Source organism: Eulemur rufifrons, chromosome 11 (assembly GCF_041146395.1).
Source record: "Eulemur rufifrons isolate Redbay chromosome 11, OSU_ERuf_1, whole genome shotgun sequence".
Lineage (NCBI taxonomy): Eukaryota > Metazoa > Chordata > Mammalia > Primates > Lemuridae > Eulemur > Eulemur rufifrons.
The window spans coordinates 4,555,777-4,575,393 of record NC_090993.1 but is presented as its reverse complement, the minus strand read 5'-3'; the positions used below and the strand labels follow the sequence as shown (position 1 = coordinate 4,575,393).

The following is a 19,617-nucleotide window of genomic DNA, read 5'->3' as shown; positions in this document are numbered from 1 at the left end:
CAAAATGTCTTTCTCAATGTTGACTTTTCCAGCTCTCTTTATACACTCATTGAGAATTTCAACATTCCATATTCTTCAATTTTATAACCTAGGAGAACTTCATTAAGTAGATGTCAGTTTACTAGAGCTGACTAAATATAAAGTTACCAAGGTGAATCACCAGAGATATGCTTAAATCTATTCGTTACTTACCTACTTTTCACTAACAAGACCAATAAAGAATCCTAATGATCTGCTCTTAAAAGGCACTAGAAGAATATAAAGATTCTATAAGGAAGGTAGGGTATTAGGTCAAAAACTTACAGGTGAGGAAAGTCTCCTCATTTGCCTTGCTACTATCTTCAGCTAACGTTTTAAAGCCAAACTTGGTTCCTTCTCAATCACTTCTCTAAATTTTCCAAGGGCATCATTTCAGATTGGCTCATGACTTCCTTCAATATTACTTTCCCAGTAACACAGTAACACCTTTTCCCATCTACAAACTAGTTCCAATATTTTTCAATGAAATACTAAAATTGAATAAGTGCCATAATGGTTATGTCCCCAAAACCTTCTTACAATCCATAACGTAGCTCCACCAAGTAAGTAAAGAGGATGTCAAGAATGACAGAGTGAAGGGGACAAACAGGCTGATCAGCCTCTCTCCCCTTCTAGGCAGCAAAGGTTAGGTATTCTTATGTCTTTCCCCACCGCATGCCAGATCGGATTTTAAGACAAAAGGAAGGTAAAGAATGGGCTTCTGGAGCAGCACCTAAGGCAGTGTGGGGTGAGAATTCGATGGTGTTGCTATTGCTTACTAGCACTTAAGAGTGCTATTAAGTAAGGTACAGTATGTATGTTGCCGGAGAGGTGGAGGAATAGAAGGATGGAAAGGGAGGGAGGGAGAGGTGGTAGTGCTGGTGCTGGTGGTTGTACTAAGAGGCAATTGGTATAATAGCTATCGTAGCCAAAAAATGGGCAAAGTGGATTTCTGCATGCAAAAAGAACAAAAAACCAAGAAAAGTCAGAGAATATTTGCACTTGGCTTTTTACATACCTGTGTTTTCCCTGTTCCTGCATGCTCAAATGATATTCCATTTTAGGTAGAAAGCTTCCAATCAAGTGGGCCTACCAACTTTGAACATCTACAGCATGGCATCATCATGTTGTGCCATGTATGTTCAACAACAAGAAATATTCTTGCAACCTTAACAGATCGCAGTTAGCTTCGAATAATATATTTTGTTTTGAACGTGGTTATTGCTCATCTATTTCGAATTCTGAAATTGAGGATTATTATGAGAGTCATTACAAAGGCCTCCCCTCTAGGCTGCTTCCAAATAAACGACAAATAGGAAGAAAGTGTACACTGAAACCACGTGTTTCCCGTTAAGAAATACGTTACCAACCCATTTCCCGAAAGTTCACTTTCAATGTGACCATGACAATGTAAATAGTTCTAAACACCCGATTTGATGCCCATGTATTTACTTTCCTCACTCTTTTTAACAGAGCTGGCATTTCCCCCCGCCTCTGGGACCAACGAGTGAAAGTAATCTCCCCTTAATATTAATTTACGGAGTACCAAAAACAACAACAACAACAAAACCACAAAACAAAAACAAAAAAACAAACAGGGCTCTAAAACATTCCGAGCCCAAAGGTGGGTTCTGATGTCAACAAAGTGGACCGGAGGAGGCAAAGCGCTGCATGCCAGGGGCCTGCAGGTGGGGGAGTGGCGAGTCTAGGTTTCAGGGCATTTGGGAACGATCCACTCCCACTCTGCCGCCCTGTGGGTGGGTGGGTGATGGGCAGGCAGGTCGTGCGGCAGCGCCGGGTCTCCGCCCGCAGCCAGGAGAGTTGGGAGCAGGCCTCGGGCGGCAGCTCCTCAAACTCCGACCGCATCCCACCTCCACCCTGGCCCGAGTCCTGGGGCCGAGCGCCGATGCCCACACCGAAAACTGCAACTCCCCGGGCATCGCACATCTCTCAAAGGCTCCCCATCATCCCGCATTTTCCTCCCAAGCCACCCCAAGCTTCACCCAAGCCCCCAGGTTAGGGGTTCCTGACCTCCCGCCATTTCTCCACGTCGCCGCAGCTCGGAGCAAGAGGAGAGAACCTCAAGGTGACACCTCATTTTGGCCGGTGGGTCCCGGTTCTGGGCCCGAGTTGCTGGGCACTAGAAGGCAGGAAGCCCGAGCTCCCAGCCCCGCTCCCCGTCAGGGCGCCGTCGCCTCACCTGGCAGCGGCACACGATGTCGGCGTCCTGTGCCAGCAGATCCACCACCTTCCCTTTGCCTTCGTCGCCCCACTGCGCGCCCAGCACCACCGTCACCCGGTTTCCTCCGGGCCGCGCCCTAGGGCGGCCGTAGTCGCCGTTGGGCAGGGAGGATGCCGCCGGCTTGGTCTCGTCGAACGACATGGCTCCACTGACGCGAGGAGAGCCGGGAGGGGACACCGTCGGCGAAGAGTGCGCGAACTGAACCGCTCTGCGGCCGCCAGCCACATGCGGAGGAAGAAGGAGCCAGAGGCCGGCCCCGCCCCCGTCCCCGCCGGGCCGCCACCCTCCAGCCAGGCCCCGCCCCGCTCGTCGCACAGCCCACTCAAGCGGGGACCATGACTGCCTCGCGCAGGCCGGCCTCTGCAGCACCGCCCGCAGGAAGAAGCCCTGGTGGCGGCAACCGCCGCCACCCCGGACCGAGGCCACGCCCCTTCCGCGGCCAGGCGCGCCACTCCTGTGCGAACCCAGGGAGCGGAAAAGGGCGGGGGCGGGGCTTCGAGCGCGCTTCGCCCTCAACGTCCCGCCTACCCGCTCTTCCTCCGGCTTTCAAACTGGAGAGGGGCGGAGCTGCGTGCCGAGCGTCGGACTACAACTCCCGGCATGCAACGCGGCGGCTACGGCGGCGTATTCTGGCGCCACCCAGGCGGCCATCTGCAGGTTTGACTCTTAAAGCGTCCGTGTAAGCGTTCGTTTTGTGGAATTTTTTTAAGATTTATCTTTATTGAGGAATGAGATAGCGTGTCCAAAATACAAAGTGTGGAATTGCAAAATACAAACAGGTTGGAATTTGAACGTATACGTTTAGAATTGGAAATTAAAGGTCTAGAAGTAATAGAAATAGGAACAGGGATCAAAAAAGACAAACTCAAAAGTAAGGCAATAAGGTAGAGGTCGTCAGACCTGAAAAGCTATAGCTAAAGTAGAATCTTAACCCTTCCCATTTGAACATTTATTTACTCAAAGGCTCAGAGAGGAGTGAATTACCTGTGTCATATAGTACATATATGCAGATCCTGTAATGCACTTGGTTTTTTAATCCCCACACGGTATAAGGTAGGTGTTCCTGTCTTGTCCTTATTTTACAGGATTTAAGATCTCGGTAACTAGTTCTAGGGAGGCTTGAATTAGTACCTAGACAGCCTGAATGCAGAGCCCATGCCCTTTCTGTATGTTCCACTCTTCTGAGTGTTTCAATTGTGGCTAGACTGTGGAGTACACCTACTGTTGATGTAATGCTTTTCTGACTGCAATACAAATTATTTTAACGGTGACGTCTAATTCTAATGAAAGTTGCTTCGGAAAAAAGTGGGACTAGAATCACATTATATGTGTCTCCCAAATCGTATATACTGTTATGTTCCCTAATGGTCCCTGGAGCGCATTTTAGTATTTTATTATTTCTATTTAATGTGTTAAGTAAACATTTGATAATGCACCATAACCTAAGGCTGTACTGGGCACTGATAACATAGGAGGAATAAAGATACAGTTGCAGCCCACAAGGATTCCAATTATTTGGTCTATCAATAAGTAAGTAAATTACAATACTACATAACTGGTGTTTGTTTATCTTGACTTTATCACAAACCATTTGTAAGCAAGAATGCGGTCATATTTTATACTCTACTGCCCAAGGTACTGTTGAGCATATAGTAGATACTAAATAAGCACAGGTTTGTGTTCAGTTTTTTAAAAATCATTTATGGCGTGCCTGCTCCCAGGAAAGCACTGCCAGACAATGTATTGGCTATTGCAGTGTCTACATACAGTCACACGAAGATTGGGGCTAAAAGATAAACCTAAAAGTTTCACCTTCACTCAGGCAGCTCAGATTTTTCGAAGGGTTTTTGCTGTCTTACATCAGAAAAGCACGGTTCCGCCGTTCCTAAAATGTTTTGTATTTTCGCACTCCAGTTTCTAACTTTGAGGACCCTGGAGGAGCCCAGCGCGCGCGCACGTACCCTCTTTCTCTCTCTCACACGCACACGCACACGCACACACGGGCACGCGCACGCGCGCACGTACTTTTTCTCACACACACACACACACACACACACACACACACACACAGGCGCGCGCGCGCGCACAGTTTCCTCGCCGGTGCTCAGGCCGACCCCGCCCAGCAGCGCCCGGGCCTAAAAGCGCCTGCGGGCCGACGCCCATCACGTTTCCCGGCGGGCGCGGCGGAGGCGGTTGGGCGGAGGCGGAGCCGGCGCCATGTCTGCCTGGGGAGTGGCGGTGCTCTTGTCGTGGCTGAGCTGCTGCGGCTCGGCCCTGTGGAGGTAGAGACACCAGTTGCGGGCGGGCGGACCTGGCGGGAGTCGCCTCTGGAGGCGGGCGGGCCGGGTCCCTATGCCCGCCTCCCCACCGCCACCGTCCTGGGGCCGCTCGCCCGCCTCGTCCCCTCAGCTCCCCGAACGCCAGCGCCTGCGTCCCGCCGCTCCCGCCCGAGTTCTCCGTGAAAATGAAAACCGAGGGCGGAAAGTGAGGGGATGCTGTTAGCCCTTTGCTACCCCGCTCAAGTCCCCGCAGGAGGGTCGCGGCGCCCTCACACTGCTGTCCTCTGAAGGACCGAGCCCCTCTGAACCAAAGAGACGAGCAAACGAAAACCAAAACGTCGTCGCCAGAGATTGGCAGGGAGGAGGCGCTTTCCTGGGGTAGATAGGTCGTTGGCGGTGTATATGAGGTAGTTGAAGCTGAGTGATTTGGGAGAAAAGTGCTTTTGCAAAATGTAAACACTGCACAAGTGTGCGGAAATACACTTCCTGTTCGAAGTGAGTTGATCTGGGGAATAAAAATGTTTACAGGTTCTGAGAGAGATCGTCAATGCACGTTTGAGTTTTGTTCCCTATTCGGTAACCGCTGCGTTGGAAGGTGTGGCGAAATATTTTAGATTTTCCACGTAGGTTAAAACAGATGGTTAACGAGAAAATCCCATTCCACGAATATTCTGTGTTTGCTGTAAGAAATAATTACTACTCTGTGACATTTCTTCTCTGTGAAATGGAAATAATAAAAGCTGGGGTGGTTGTGAGGCTTAAATGGTATGATATATCTACACAAGAATGTATCTTTCCTAATTCCTCTTCCTGTATTCCCATTCTACCACGCCCTCGATATTTAAGAGCATTCTTGACCTTTACCCCTTCCTTCAGTTCCCAACAGATAAGTCCCTGTTTGACTCCACTTTCCTCTCTCTACCCAGCGTGTATATTAATAGAATATGTTCTTTGGGTAAACCATTTTCTCCCAAATCCCTTACCTATTCATCCTTCTGTACCTATCCAGGAACTGGCGTGGATACGTCATACTCTTAGGCATCTGACATAAGCTGGTAATTGTTTTGTACTGATTACACGTTGGATAAAATATATTATTAAGGTTAATTTCATTTCACCTGTTCTCACACTTTTGGTGGCTACTAGAAAATTTGTAATTACATAGATGGCTTGCATTATATTTCTGTTGGACAGTGAGTGCTATTTTAGATGGATCATATAGACAGAAATTAAAATACCTCGGATAATTGTACAAAAGTGATAATGAACAAGGACTGACAGAAATTTGCTCTTTATTTCAGTGTTTAAGAAATACTGGTTTTTGAAATTCCAATCTTTATTATTCTGATTTTAACTCAGTTTGTAAGTGAAGGAGTTAGAGCCAGTGGTCTTCAACAGTTTTCAGCATACCAAAAAAAGGAGTAAAAAGATGAGTATTTACTTCTCATCTCATTTTCTTGTCTTGAGATACTGAGCAAACCCTAACACACCTAGAGTGATGGGCAGAGGTCACTGATAGCCCAAATTTTTGCCCTCAGTTTACTTTGCAGGAAGAGACTTGGACAGAAAGGTAAAGCTCTTGGGAGCCCAGGTATGCCCTGACCATAATAGAATCTCTCATATTTGGAGAATAAATTAGTTTTAACATTCATATTTGTCTTTTTCCTCCACAGGTATTATAGTAACAGCCCAAACTATAACATTTTTAGTACCAGAAGTACAGTAAGTATTGAATTTTTTTGAAAACCATAGTTAAGTATTAAATTTTTTGAAACTGAGAGCAGAGTTCATCATATTCAGTTTTACAGCTCAGTGTCACTCTTATTTCTGTTTCATTTCCTTCACCCCATTCATCATCCTAATATATTAATAGGTCCCCTCTTCAACACGTCCCTAAATATGTGTGTAGCAAAAAGAGTGCTGTTTTGAGTGTTTCTGTTATTTATTAATAATATTCACAAAATAGTGTTACAGATAGAATTACCATATATATTGTCTAAAATATTGAGAATGTGGGTGCTATTAATAATTATACACCAGATATAAATTGGAACTATCTTAACTTCTACCTTCTCCCATCACTTTTTATTTTTTAAATTTTTTTATAGTTAATAGACTTTATTTTTTAGAGCAGTTTTAAGTTTACATAAAAATGGGTAGACCGTATAGAGAGCACCCATAAAACCTCCCCCGTTTCCCCTATTACTAACATCTTGTATTAGTGTGTTACATTCGTTACAATTGATAAGCCAATATTGATACATTATTAACTGAACTCCAGTAGTTTACACTAGGATTCACTCTTTGTGTTGTACCTTCTATGTGTTTGGACAAATGTTTAATGGCATGTTTCTTCCATTACAGTATCATATAGGATAGTCTCACTGCCCAAAAAATGCTCTGTGCTCTGCCTTTTCAACCCTCCCTTCCCTCAACCCCTGGCAACCACTGGTCTTGTAATTAAATACTTTCTCCATAATTTTGCCTTTTCCAGAATGTCATATAGTTGGAATCATACCACATGTAGCCTTTTCAAATTGGCTTTTTTCACTTAGCAATAGCATTTAAGTATCTTCCATGTGCATATTGATATGGCTTGATAGCTCATTTCATTTTAGTGCTGAACAATATTCCATTGTCTGGATGTGCCACAGCTTATTTATCCGTTCACATAGTGAAAGACAGCTTGGCTGCTCCCAAGTTTTGGCAATTACGGATAAAGCTTCAATAAACATTCATGTGCAGGTTTATGTGTGGACATAAGTTTTCAGCTCCTTTGGGAAAATACCAAGGGGTAAAATTACTGGATTATATGGTAAGAATATGTTTTGTAAGAAACTGCCAAACTATCAAAGTGTCTGTACCATTTTGCATTCCCATCAGCAATGAAGGAGAGTTGCTATTGCTCCATATCCTTGTCAGCATTCGGTATTGTCAGTGTTCTGGATTTTTGTGAGTTCAATAGGTATATATCGTAGTATCTCATTGTTTTAATTTGCAATTCCCTGATGACATATGATGTTGAGCTGCTTTTCATGTACTCATTTGTCATCTGTATATCTTCTTTGGTGAGGTGTCTGTTCAGACTTTTTGCCCATTTTTTTAAATTGAGTTTTTGCTTATTGTTGAGTTTTAAGAGTTTTTGGTATATTCTGGATACCAGTCTTTCGTCAGATATGAGTAATTTTGCAGATGTTCTCTCCCAGTCTGTGGCTTGCCTTTTCATTCTCGTAACAGTGACTTTTACAAAGCAGAGTTTTTTAATTTTATTTATTTACTTTTTTTTCTTTTAACAAGTAATTTACTGAGTGCTCCTTACAAACCACACTAAAGAAAGGCATTGCCCTTACTCTCCAGGAGTTTATAATCTAATTAGAGATAAACAACAACGGGACAGAATGTATAAAAAGTACTATAGGAATGTAATGTAAAGAAAAGTTACTTTGTGTAAGAATCAGGAAGGGTGTCATATATCAGATAATCTGAACATTAGAATAGCAACAGGTGACTCAGAGCTAAGTGATGAAAAACATAAGGAAAGGTAGAAAAGAACAGGCTGTTTGGAAACGCTGAGTAGAGTTGCTGGCTAGAGAAAACAAACTGAATAAGAAAAGGAGCATTCAGGGAAACTTAAAGTGTGACGGGGCCTTACACACCTTCTGTTCTAGGCTTACCTACCTAAATTGTATTCATCTCTTGTCTACCAGTTTAACCCTTATCTCCTCCAAGCCTATTCTCTCCCTAGCTTTTGATCCCCTGGAGTTCTCAACCTTCCCAGCACTTGTAATTGATTACAACCCTCAACACCTGATTATGACCATTTTTTTCAGGTAACCCAAGTCAAGACATTTTAAAAACTATAAACACCTGTAAAAAATGCTAGCTATTATCATTATTCTCTAATTCTTTCACTACTGATCTTTACAAAACTTGTAAATCTGATCTTGCCACTACCTGCTTAAAGTCTGTCAATGATGTCCCATGTTTCTGAGAAAAAAAGGCATAAATCCTTTAAATGTCCTGTACAGATCTTCCAATGTCTGGTTCCTGCTTACGCCTCTAGTTTTTTTTAAGGAGACAAACTCTCTCCTACCACTGAGCTTCCACACATGCTGTTTCCTCTGGAAACCTCATACTCTGCTCCTAGTTTGGCCTAGTTACCTTCTATTTAACCCAATTCTGTTTTTACTCTCAAAGAACTGTGTTCCTTTGTGTTAAGACAACTCATCTCGGTTTGTATTTATGCATCCTTGGTTTGATTATTGAACTGATTATCTCTCCCACTAGAAAACTCCATGAGATCAGGGACATTGCCCTTCCTATGACTGGGAATAACAGGCACTCAATTGATACTTGTCAAATGAATTAATGTGTCAGGTTGTCGCTACACTGGCAGGCATCCTGGTGCCTGCTTTTGATCTCCTTGCATGAAAAGGCATTTACTAACATGGGCTTACTAACAAGACTCTCCGCAAACAGCTGCGAAGTGCCCAAAAAGTCCTCGAATTGAGACACGAAATTTTTTTTTTTTTTTTTTTTTTTTTTTGAGACAGAGTCTCACTCTGTTGCCCAGGCTAGAGTGAGTGCCGTGGCGTCAGCCTAGCTCACAGCAACCTCAAACTCCTGAGCTCAAGCGATCCTCCTGTCTCAGCCTCCCGAGTAGCTGGGACTACAGGCATGCACCACCATGCCCGGCTAATTTTTTCTATATATATTTTTAGCTGTCCATATAATTTCTTTCTATTTTTAGTAGAGATGGGGTCTCGCTCTTGCTCAGGTTGGTCTCGAACTCCTGAGCTCAAACGATCCGCCCACCTTGGCCTCCCAGAGTGCTAGGATTACAGGCGTGAGCCACCGCGCCCGGCCAAGAGACACGAAATTTTAGCGTCACTTCCCAGAGACGTCGCGCTGGACCGTGCTGGGGGTGGCAGGAGAACTAGCCCACCAAGGAGAATTCAGAACTCAAAAGAAAGGTTTTAAATCAGAAACATTTCTTCAATCTGCCATCAGCTTCTCTGGTCCCGCGCAGCTAAAGCTGTGCTTTTAGGGGATGCTGGACGAAGGCTTTGGCAGAGGCACGCAGACCCCCGATCCACACTCGCCCCCAACGGCAATCCAGATCCTGGAACTGTGTTGCCTCCACCCGACACCCAGCGCTCGAAGCAGCTTCAGGTCCCCCAGCTGGATCTCATGCAGCTGAATGATGCTGCTGCCCCGTGCGAAGTTGCCCGTGGTCACAAATGTGGCGCTGCAGGGCACCCACTTGCAGTCACACACCATGTAGTTGAGGCCCTTCTGGATATGGGCAATAATCTGAGGCTTCTCGAAGGCCGACCTGGTCCAGCCGATTTCCCCTTCCCAGACCCCGACAAAATAGCAACCCAGAAACCAGACTCCAAACGTTATAGGAATTTTTTAAATTTTAATGAAGTCTAATTTATCATTTTTTTGGATAAATTTTTGTGTTGTATCTAAGATGTCGGTGCCAAACCCAAAGTCACCTAGATTTTCTCCCATTACTGTATCTTTACACTGTCTGGGTCGCTTTTTTCTTTGGATGTTTCTCTTGTGGACAGCGTGTATTGAGTCTTTGTGAGTTAAGCTCATTCACATTTACTTATGTGACTGATATCTTTGGTCTCAATTCTCATATTACTTTATCTTATAATTATGTATATTATAGTTACTGTGTTTCTTTCTCAGCCAGATTAATTTTCTCTTTTTAAAAAAGTATCTTTCTGTATTTTGGAAAGTTTGTATTTTTGTTTTAGTGGTTACCTTTGTATCTATACCTTTTGAACATGTTTAGTGTCTCGGGCTCTTATTTACTCTTTTACTGTCTGGTTTCTTAGTTTTTAATGTATCATTTGATTTCCACCTATTCCCCGGGCAACAATATCCAATCCAATATAGTTTGGATGTTCCTCCCCAAAAACCTCATGTTAATATTTGATCCACAGTGTTAGAAGTGGGACCTCATGGGAGATGTCTGGGTTATGGGGGAAGATCCCTAAATTCTTGCTATTAAAAATGTTTCTTTGGCAGGAAATAAAATCTTTGGATCACACTTTATTTTCTTGAATTTATTTTTAAAAGATACTTCCTTGTTACTTTGCTTTCTGTGTTGCTTTTGAAAAGTCTGATGCTGTTGTATCTTATTTGATCTTTTGTTGGAAGGCCTAAAGATTTTCCTTTATCTTTAAAGTCTAACATAGATTCTTTTTGAAGTAAAATAAAATTAAAGGCTTATAGTTTTTTGAGAGACTACTGAAGTGTCCCAGAAGGGTTAATTTACTTTTTGTTTGTCATATTACTTTATACAGTTTCAAAGGAATTGAATTTTAGTGATTGTTTTTTGAATAATAAGGACCCAGAATGTTGAACCCTACAAATGAACACTGAGGGGAAAATTTTGAAGCATATTTTTTGTTTGAACTCTTACTTTCTTTTTTAGATTAAGTTAGAGTATGAAGGAACATCATTTTCTGAGTGGAGTGTGCCAGAAACTTGTTCTTTGCAAGATAAAAGGTAAGATCAATGTGTATATTTACAAGTAGAAGAGCATTCACATAGTGTGGACATTGAGATTCAAGGCTGAGATTTGATGTAAATTTCCTTCCATTAAATAGATATGAAAAGAAAGACAAAAATCACTTTGAACTAGGATTAGAAGTAAAATGTTATTATATTTAAAAATTTCTCTTAGCATATAATGGAAATTTTTAGGCTTAAAAAATAAAAGGAAAATTTTTATTAACCTTATATGCATCTATAGTTATTTCTTCTTTCTCTTTTTTTTTAAACACTAGATCACCCACAACAGAATTGCGTTGTTCTGCTCCTGGTATTCAGGCTATAAAACCAATTGTTACGGGCCCAGTAAGTTGATTTTAATAAGTTATTAAATCTTGAATATTCATCTCTGTTACGTTTTATTTTGCCATTCTTTTGAGCTTTTCAACGTAACTTATCTTGCTTTAAATAGTATTCATTGTAACTATAAACAAGAACTATTTTTGAATTATTGTCGGTATGTCAATTTTTATATATGTCTCATGTCAATTATAAATTATGAAATGGTATACAATTTTTACCTTAGCCTTTTTATTAATAAGTATGGTAAAGTCGATAGCCACTACCTTATTGATAATAATACTCTCAGGTGAATGGGTCTTATATCATACACTCCTATGCCAGTACCCAGGATCAAGAGCAATTTCTAGCAGATTTGTTTTTACTCTACTGCATTTTCTTCAGTTCTAGAAAATATGTGAATGCAAATGAACTACAGTGATGTTGAATCCTCTCTAGTTTACAAAAAAAAAAAAAAGAGCCAGAAACCCAAAACCAAAGTAAAGCTTTTTAAGACATTGGCACTTTAATAATTTGTAACAAAGTACTGGCCACATACCTCACAGCTGATGTTCCCACACAAGTGTGTCTGAAGCTACTGCTAGAGAGATTCCATGTGACAAATCCTTCCTTTACTTAGGGCTTGTGCCTTCTCTTTAATTAAAAAACTTTATTTTCAAGGCACAAGTAGACAGAGTGATGTGGCAGAGACCAGAAGAATATTAATTCATTTTTTAAGCCCTATGGAGTAAAAAGTATTTGAATTTGTCTTTTTGAGTCTATTAGTATTTTACCAGTTTCAAGAATACAACTCATGAGGAAGTAGAGGACTCCTTTCCTTTTTATTTATGTTAGAAGCCCATGTAAATGTGTAATATTATATAAAAAATACACATACATGCATATATGTGGGAGTATTTTTGTCATTTATGTACAGTGTCATCAGATCCTACAACCAGCTGAGGAGGTACATCTGACTTTTAAAATATACTCAAAAGCACTCAGTTGTAACAACCAAAAGCGTCTCCAAGCATTGTCACAAGTCCTGGAGCAAAATTACCCAAGTTGAGAACCAATGAATGAGAAAATGAATTGAATTGTATTTCAGTGAGGAAGACAAATAAAATAGAAACAAGGATAGTAAGCCATCAAAATAGCTTCTAAATTTGTTACTCGTGATAGTACATTCTTAATTACAGAGAATAACTAAAGAATTGAACTAATATTATATGTATATTTTTAAATTATATTCTGAAATTTATGTATTCTTCCTCTAATATTAGATAAGTAACTTAGTTCTTCTGTGACTTTTATGCCTATATCCACATTTGTATTTATTTTGAAGGTAATATATCATAATTGTTTTGCATGTTCGTTTAGGATGAAGAAGAACGCTATTTATATGTGGACAGTTCTCATACTTGCTTTATGTGGCATTATAGAATTATGTAAGTAAAGCAGTGTTGAATATAAAGGTAATTAATGCTTTTAAAGAGTATTTAGCTTCAACTTGTAATTAACCACAAACGGATTATCTGTATTATGGTTTCCATACAAACTTTCATTCACCAACCAAGATATTCACAAATATATTGCCAAAGAAATAACTGAAGAACAAATAGTAAACGTAACAGTGGCAACCATCATTTGAACAGATACTTTGTCTATATGTTCATATTTTGGAGCTCTAGTGGTACAGTCGGTTAGCGGTACTGATATGTGTTCATATTTTTATGTACATTATCTTTCTCAATTTTCATAATATCCATGTAAGTGTAATTCTTTATAGATGAGAAAACATGAACTTGGATGGTAAAAATTTGGAGAAGTTAATTGCCAAATTTAATGGATTTTTTTTTTTTGGACCTCTTACTACTTGACTTCTGTACCACATTTAATAGTGAGTATCATTCATTTCTTCTTGAAAGTCTTTCCTTCCTTCACTACTCATCTAATACCACTCTTGACTCACTTCTTTTCTTTCTTGGGCCGCTGACAAGTAGCATAACACAAGGCAGGACATATCAGCCCTAAAGCCAGGGGTCTTTTTGATAGACCTTGGACTTCATTGAACTCTGGGCACAGTTTACCTTTGAAGATTTATAGTACCTATGTTTAGGAGCTTTCTGACATATCAGATTGAACATATATTATGTTCACTATATGGTTTCGGAAAATCACTGCATGCTCATTTACTGATTCAAAAAATATTTTCATTTTGTGTATGATAATGTACCAGGCACTGTGCAGCAATCAGCAAATGGAAGAGCATAGTCCTGAGGTATTGACTCCTAGAGATTATAAATGATAAAAAGTACAAGTAACTTTAAAGTGAAAAAACCACTTACTAAAAAACATACAACTAAACATACAAATGAATATTGTTTCTTTCAGGGATGGTGAATGAAAGATTTGTAGTGTTAAAAGATGAATTTGAATTTGACATAAATTAAAACATGTAGGTTTTTTCATGTGGAATGATAATATCATTCAACTTTGATTATGTGAATTTGCAGCATGGTTAAAGAAGCATGCACATTCAAGCCACTCAGCCTTCTGTGATGAAAAATGAGAATCAATACATATATTGATAAATAAATAGACATATGTAGGGTTTTTTACATTTAGTCTTTAATTGTTTATATATCTGTAATGGAATATAAAGAGAATATTCAAAAGTTTAGAAACATGTATATTGAAAGTAGAATATTCAACTAACATTGAACATACTGTTTACTGAAATATGTTTCCTCTTTTTCCCAACAGACCTTTCTTTGAAAATTTAACCCACGTAAAGTATTTTTAAAATTTTGTATATCCTTCATATATCGCTACTATATTTTTCCCTTCTTATCTTCCATATTTACCAGATAAGGAATTTTTCAAACTAACTTTACAATAAAATTTGCTTGGAATAGTGGTACTCAAGGTATATTTTGAGGACCTCTAGGGCTCCATAAGACCTATTCAGGGGGTCCATGATGTTCACCCTTTTCCAAGCTCATATCTGTGTGAGGATGTATTATTCCCCATATGCAATATCCCTCCCCCATCGTAAAGAAAGATGGATAGTTCCAGCAATTCATTTTCTGAATCCAACACAACTTTAATACCGCAAATAGGCAAAGAAAAAGGAAGGAAGGCAGGAAGGAAGGAAAGGAGGGAGGGCTGAAAAAATTATAGACCAATACACTTGTATATATAGGTGCAAAGCTCTACATAAAATATTAGCAAATGGAATCCATCACTGTAGCAAATGAAAAAATTCAAAAGGACCAGTCTGCCAAAAATGCAACATTGGTTCAATATCAGGAAAACTGACAAAAATATCCATTGTATCAACATAATAAAAAAATTATATCAATAAAATTTCCACAGCCATTCCTAATGAATAGACTAAGTCAAATTATTGTAGAAGGAACTACTTAATTCTAATAAAAACATTTATTTCCCAAATAGCTAACAATAATTATTATAAATTATGAAATATTTCTAATTCAATTAAAATCAGGAAGTAGACATATATGCTTACTATTACCATTGTTAATGTCTTTTTTTTTTTTTTTTTTTTTTTTTTTTTTTTGAGACAGAGTCTCGCTCTGTTGCCCGGGCTAGAGTGAGTGCCGTGGCGTCAGCCTAGCTCACAGCAACCTCAAACTCCTGGGCTTAAGCGATCCTACTGCCTCAGCCTCCCGAGTAGCTGGGACTACAGGCATGCGCCACCATGCCCGGCTAATTTTTTGTATATATGTTTTAGTTGTCCATATAATTTCTTTCTATTTTTAGTAGAGACGGGGTCTCGCTCTTGCTCAGGCTGGTCTCGAACTCCTGACCTCGAGCGATCCACCCGCCTCGGCCTCCCAGAGTGCTAGGATTACAGGCGTGAGCCACCGCGCCCGGCCTTGTAAAAATATCTTAACATTTATATGGAGTAATATGGTATATGAGCTATCCTCCTGGAAGAAAATAAAAGTGGAATCGTCTCTTACACCATATACAAAAAATAAATTCCAATTGCATACAAGACTTAACAGTAAAAAGAAAAAAAATTTCCGGAGAATATTGAAGCTGGGAGAACCTTATATTAATACAATCAAGGGAAATCCCAGAATCTATAAATAAAATGTAGTCATAATTGATACTATAAAAATTAAAAATTTTCATATTGCAAATATACTATAAACAAAGTCAGTTTTGACAACAAGGCTATAAAAATTTTCACAAGCTAGATGACACTACACAGCTATTTTGAAAGAGCTGGTGAGGATGTAAATTGTTGCAACCATTTTTAGAAATGATTCCACATTATCTTGTAAATTTACATTACCTAGGTGAATGAAAGATACTTGTAAGGTTTTATTTCTTGCATTGGGTAGTGAGTTCCTGGTTTTCACTTTAGTGTAAAATTTAAATAATTACATAAAAGAGGGTCATGTGTCATGAACCAAGAATTGTGATTATTCTGATTCTGTACTTGTGTACCTGAAGTCCAGCAAAACAAAGAGTTCTTACAAACATACAAGAAAATGTAAAGGAAGGGAGAGAGGGCGAGAAGAAGGGAGGAAGCTAGTGTGACAATATATAAGGACAGTATACAGTCTGAAGCAAACAGGTTTAATAGGATGAAGAAGGCTGCCATATAATGATATAAAGAATAAAAATGCCGAAAGATACAAGAATGAGTTTGTATTTATTAAAAATAAACAATTCAGAAACTGGAAGAAGTACAAGGGAAAACTGAGATAATGTGATCCTAAAACAAGGATTTTTTTTAATATGGAAGAGTACATAAGTATAAAGTTTGATGAATTCTCTCTTTTTTGCGCGCGCGCGCGCACACACACACACACACACACACACACGCACATTTACATAACCACCACACACAGATCAAGAAACAGAACATTTCCATCACTCTACAAAGTTCCTAGTCTAACAGCTCCCTGTTTCAGAGATAAAAGATTAGTTTTGCCTGTTCTTGAACATCCTAGAAATGAAATCTTGGAACAGTTTTTCAAAAGGTTCATAGCATTTTACACCCCCACTAGCAACGTATGAGAATTCTCTAGTTGTGCCAACATGGTATGATAAGTGTTTTCAGTGCAAGGCTTTTTTAAGGCTTACTTTTCTAGCAAGGATGTGTTGAATTAAGCAAACAAAAATTGATGAAGTTATAGTAGATTTGCACAACACAATAGCAGTAGCTACTGGGACCAAAGGGGAAGTTCCCCAAACTTCCAAACATTGCTGTGCCTATTTATGTGTGTACAGAAAGATATATAAACATTCATATGAAATTTTAACTTTAGTTACTTAAGCAGTGCAGGGGGATGTTACTAAGTCTTCATATGTCTTTGAATGGTTTCACTTACGGAAAATGGCTTTTCATTTTTAAAAATGGGATAATAAAAAATTTTAAAATAAACAATATTTTTATCATTATGTTTTTCCACAACTAAAAATGAAATTTGTACAAAATATAAAGAAATGCAAACATATTTTATTTTATAGGTTATCATTATATGGGTATTCGATCCAGAACATGCAAATCCTGATGAGTTGCTAAGGAATGCAGAAGAACCTTCACGAGTAGGTGGAAACATGATTATTGTCATAGATAAAATAGTATGCTGCCTTTCTTTTTTAAGGACTGTGAATAATTTATCATCAGTAGATAGGATTTTAAGCTGCGCAGAGCTAACTAACTACATTTTTGTTATCCATTTTGGTTTTGCCATTATAATGGTTTTGAACTTGTGCTCAATCACTATAATTATAAACCTTTCTTTAGAATTCTTATTGAGTATATTTTATATTTTCTGTGAACCTTGTTTATGAAGGAGGGCTGAGCATTCAAATACTTTAAAGATGTTCTTTGAGCATCTGTATTGAAGCCTTCCTTCAAAAATCGGTCTAATTCCTGATTGACTCCTTTATCACTTGAAACAAATCAATTTTCTAAAGGTGCAACACAGTGAATAAATAAGTCCTTTCTTTTATTTGTTACAAATTTACATCTTTCACGAATTAAATTCTATCTTGTTACAATTAAAATATATTAAAGATAAATCTAAAAAGAGCAGTTAGCTATTAGTTTTTCACGGGACTGTTGACATCTTAATGAGTCAAGATCTGTCTGATTTTTAATAGCATGTTATCATGACTCATGGTAATCCGATTCACAAGAGATGGACTGATAAATCAGAATGACAAGCAATTAATTATTTTATGTGGCAATCAACTTTAGAGGGAATAAAATTAATTGATGATAATTAAATACTTTAAGCATGATTATAACTTAATTTCTAATCTTTTAAAGTGAAAATATGCAATTTGAACATTATTTAATTCATGTATAACTAATACTTTTGTTTTTCCATCTCCATGTTTATCCATGACCATGTAATTTCCTTAAAACCTTTCTATGGCTCCCATTACAAACAGCATAGACTTTTAACTCCTCAGCTCGTAACATGGCATACAAAGCCCTTGATACTTGTCTCTACCAACCTTCTCTGGCCTCAGCTCTCCACGTATCTTGCCTCCAGCAACTGGACTCTGCCCTCTGCACACGCTTGCTGTTCCGTTTATCTGTGTCTTTGCCTGTGCTCTTCCCTCTGCATCAATTGTCCATTGCTTTTCTCCATCTAGGTAACTTCTACTCGTGCTATAGGTCTCCAGTCAGGTATCACTGCCTCCAAGATGCCTGCCATGACCAAATCAGGATTTTTTTCATGTGAGCAGTCTGAGGGAGTTATTTTGATGCCTCAGTGTTGACCAATCATCAAAAAGTAGCTCTGGCAAAATGTAAATTGTCCAGTAATGTGTGTAACAGACACCCAACCCCTGGTTCTATCCCTGACTCCTCATTCTTCATTCTCTTCCTTAACCATCCCAGACTTTGAACACCAAATAATCTCTTATCTTTAACGCATTCCTGTATTTTAGTCCATCTGTGAACCTCAACCTGTCCTCCCTTTTCATTTCATTCTCTCTCTGAGCCTCACCCGGTTGCCAGTGTCCACACCAAAGAAAAGAGGACCAGCAGTAGGATGAGGCTCAGAGGTGGGGTACGGGATAACGGCTTTGTACAGTTTGGTTAAAAAATATTAAAAGTTTCAGAGCTTTATTTTCCTTTTATTGCCATTTTTAATTGTGAATTATAATATACAGAAAAAACCATAAAAGCTAAGTATACAGTTTAATGAATAATCATAAAGTAAATAGATATATAACCACTATCAAGAAATAAAACACTGACAATAGTACAGAAAGCCCCATATGTGCTTATATGAATATAATTTCTACCTCTGCCTTAGAGGTAACTGTTATTCTGAATTTTGTGGTAATAATTGCTCTACTTTTCTTTTTAGTTTACCACATGCATTCCTAAGCAAATACAGTTTAGTGAGTTTTTGTTTGTTTTACTTTATATAAATAGAATCATGTTTTATATACAGTTTACATTTTGCTTTGTTTTTTTTTTTTTTTGGTCACCATTATGTTTGTAAGTTTCATCCGTGTTGTGTATACCTATAATTTGTTTGTTTTCATTGCTGTATGGCATTCCATTTGTTTCAGTAGACCACAAATTATCCATTCTACTGTTGATGAATATTTAGGTTGTTAAAGTTTACAAATTTTAAAGCTTTGAACGTTTTCATGTCTCCCTGTTTTTTCATGACCATATCATTTCCTTAAAACCTCCTAATGTCTTTCCTTTACCAACAGCGTAGACTCTTACACTTTTTAATGCTTGTAGGATTAGGCAGATTTCCCATTTCTACTTGAGTCAGTTTGGTAAGCTACTTTGGCAAGTTTTTAGAAATTTGTCCATTCTAAGGATAATAACACTGGGATTTTTTAGTTTTTTTCTAAAGTCATTGTGATATATTACTGTTTTTAAAAAAAGAGATTTGTTTATTCTAAGTAAATTTTCCAATTTTTGGCATAAGGTTTTTCATAATGTAATCTTACATTTATTTTTGAGACAGGGTCTCGCTCTGTTGCCTGGGCTAGAGTACAATGGCGACACCATAGCTCACTAACCTCAAACTCCTGTATTCGAGCTATCCTCCTGCCTCAGCCTCCCAAATAACTAGGGTTATTTATTTAAGGGTTCCCATAGTTTCAGATCATTCATTCAAGATTCTGATTGTGAATGGTGTTTTTGGCATGTTGGAAACTATATTGTGCCTTATTTGTAATTCATAAAATTCTAATGGA

At 39.0% G+C, this 19,617-nt stretch overlaps 2 protein-coding genes across 4 annotated transcripts in view; one reads left to right on the top strand and one right to left on the bottom strand.

The window, feature by feature from the left end:
• ADSS2 (adenylosuccinate synthase 2) overlaps positions 1 to 2,643 on the bottom strand; it is a 29,601-nt gene extending 26,958 nt beyond the window's left edge. Inside the window, exon 1 of one of the 3 annotated variants that reach the window (XM_069484641.1) lies at positions 2,219 to 2,643. In XM_069484641.1, coding sequence (XP_069340742.1) covers positions 2,219 to 2,401 — 183 coding nt within the window. In that variant the 5' untranslated portion in view covers positions 2,402 to 2,643. The remainder of the gene's footprint in view (positions 1 to 2,218) is intronic. The other 2 variants (XM_069484644.1, XM_069484643.1) reach the window with 2 other exon arrangements.
• Positions 2,644 to 4,477: 1,834 nt separating this feature from the next.
• CATSPERE (catsper channel auxiliary subunit epsilon) overlaps positions 4,478 to 19,617 on the top strand; it is a 59,428-nt gene continuing 44,288 nt past the window's right edge. Inside the window, exons 1-7 of the mRNA XM_069484640.1 lie at positions 4,478 to 4,542; positions 6,213 to 6,261; positions 10,994 to 11,067; positions 11,349 to 11,418; positions 12,772 to 12,839; positions 14,158 to 14,182; positions 16,903 to 16,980. Of these exons, the coding sequence (XP_069340741.1) occupies positions 4,478 to 4,542; positions 6,213 to 6,261; positions 10,994 to 11,067; positions 11,349 to 11,418; positions 12,772 to 12,839; positions 14,158 to 14,182; positions 16,903 to 16,980 (429 nt within the window). The remainder of the gene's footprint in view (positions 4,543 to 6,212; positions 6,262 to 10,993; positions 11,068 to 11,348; positions 11,419 to 12,771; positions 12,840 to 14,157; positions 14,183 to 16,902; positions 16,981 to 19,617) is intronic.